We start from the raw sequence: 1,524 nt of genomic DNA on the forward strand, positions 1-1,524 counted from the left end.
TAGGTATCCGAGGAGCATCGGTTGCTGGTTCCTTGTTCGGCCCAGTGGAAGTCCCAGTTGCGATTCGGATCGGCACCGTAACATCCTCCTGAATACGGAGTACGGGTTTTACGCCAAAGACGATCACGGTTGAAGGTGTATTCGTAACCATCTGGATTGACATTTGGGAACACGTACCAGTCGTAATTTTCGGCAATATTTCTAACCTGTGGGTCTGAGCTCGTCAGAAGCTGATTCAAAATGTAGGTGACAGTAGCTGGAGCAATCCACTCTCTGGCGTGGATACCACCCTCAAGGAAAATGGCCGGGTTGCCAGTTTTGTATGACACTTTCACTCCTTTTATTGTTCGATTTTCGTAGGATCGTCCTCCGTTGAGCACTTCAACTTGACTGTACTCCGATCCCAATTTATCCAACCATTCGTGAATTTCTTCCAGTGTGTGATATTCGTTCCACCCAAAAGTTCCCTTCTTTCGCTTCGACTGTATACGAGATCGCTCTTCATCAATCGAAGATTGCAGATTCATATCCAGAAGAGCGAATGCTATCCCTGCTCGCTCCAAAGTGGTCGTAAAATCAGCCAATTTGTGAGGGGCAACCACGATGATAGATTTATCACCAACTTTCCGTCCACTTTCCAGGAAAATGAAACTGTCACTCGATTGTTGCAGCTCGTTCAAAATCTGAAGATCCTTTTCGCTGCTGCTTTGCACTTCATACACTCGATAGTTGTCGTACCGGGCGATTTCCGCTGCCAATCCAAGACCAACGCACAGCAGCCCGAAGACCGCCAAGTTCTTGAGACCCATTTTGCTTTCACCGTCACAGCAAACGTACTAAGCCTTACACCTGCCGGGAGATGCATTTTATAGTCACTCTATTCCTGGCACTTAAACCAAGACGCGTACCTCCCTTATCATAACCATCGTTCTCGAGTACCACACCGGTCACCGGTCAATAGGATTGTACTTAGAAGAGCTGGATCACAGCCCTAAGACCTAGACGTGCCTTCCATAATTCCATTAGACTACCGTTACTATCGACATCCCTAACAATAAATTAGGTCTTACCGATGCGTACACCAAAAAACTAATAATTGAAAAGTGCAGAAAGCCCAGAGAGCGTCCAGGAATTTAAACCCACGGTAGAAACAAGTTGTTAATTTACAATGCAAATAACCCCAAGTTGGTAGTGCAATAGTAAAAATGACAAGAATACTTCTGCTTGCAGGCAGGTACGTTATGTTAAGCGTCAGTAGTGTGTAGATACGTACCCGATGATATGCGAAATGGAATGTCCCCTGGAGCGGGTGGTCCCGGAAACTGATTTGAAGCGGCACTTTGGTTTCGTCGTAGTGACCCAGATCGGTGACATTGACCTTGACCGCTGGCTGTGGCATATCAGCTTGGAGTGAGTTTTAGTTGGAAACATGGAGGTAAATAAATATAATTGTTTCATGATCTTTACGCAACGATATTATTTTGGCATAAATGCACGCGCAATTCGAATCGCAAAAGAATTGTT

General features: G+C 45.5%; 1 protein-coding gene across 1 annotated transcript; it reads right to left on the bottom strand.

Annotated features, from left to right (window-relative positions):
• Positions 1–2: 2 nt before the first annotated feature.
• LOC129752284 (zinc carboxypeptidase A 1-like) lies at positions 3–1,020 on the bottom strand (the record flags this gene model as incomplete). Its single annotated transcript, XM_055748071.1, has 1 exon — positions 3–1,020. A coding segment is annotated over exon 1 (807 nt), but the record flags the coding sequence as incomplete, so codon positions are not given.
• Positions 1,021–1,524: the final 504 nt, after the last annotated feature.

Source organism: Uranotaenia lowii, chromosome 3 (genome assembly GCF_029784155.1).
Source record: "Uranotaenia lowii strain MFRU-FL chromosome 3, ASM2978415v1, whole genome shotgun sequence".
Classification (NCBI taxonomy): domain Eukaryota; kingdom Metazoa; phylum Arthropoda; class Insecta; order Diptera; family Culicidae; genus Uranotaenia; species Uranotaenia lowii.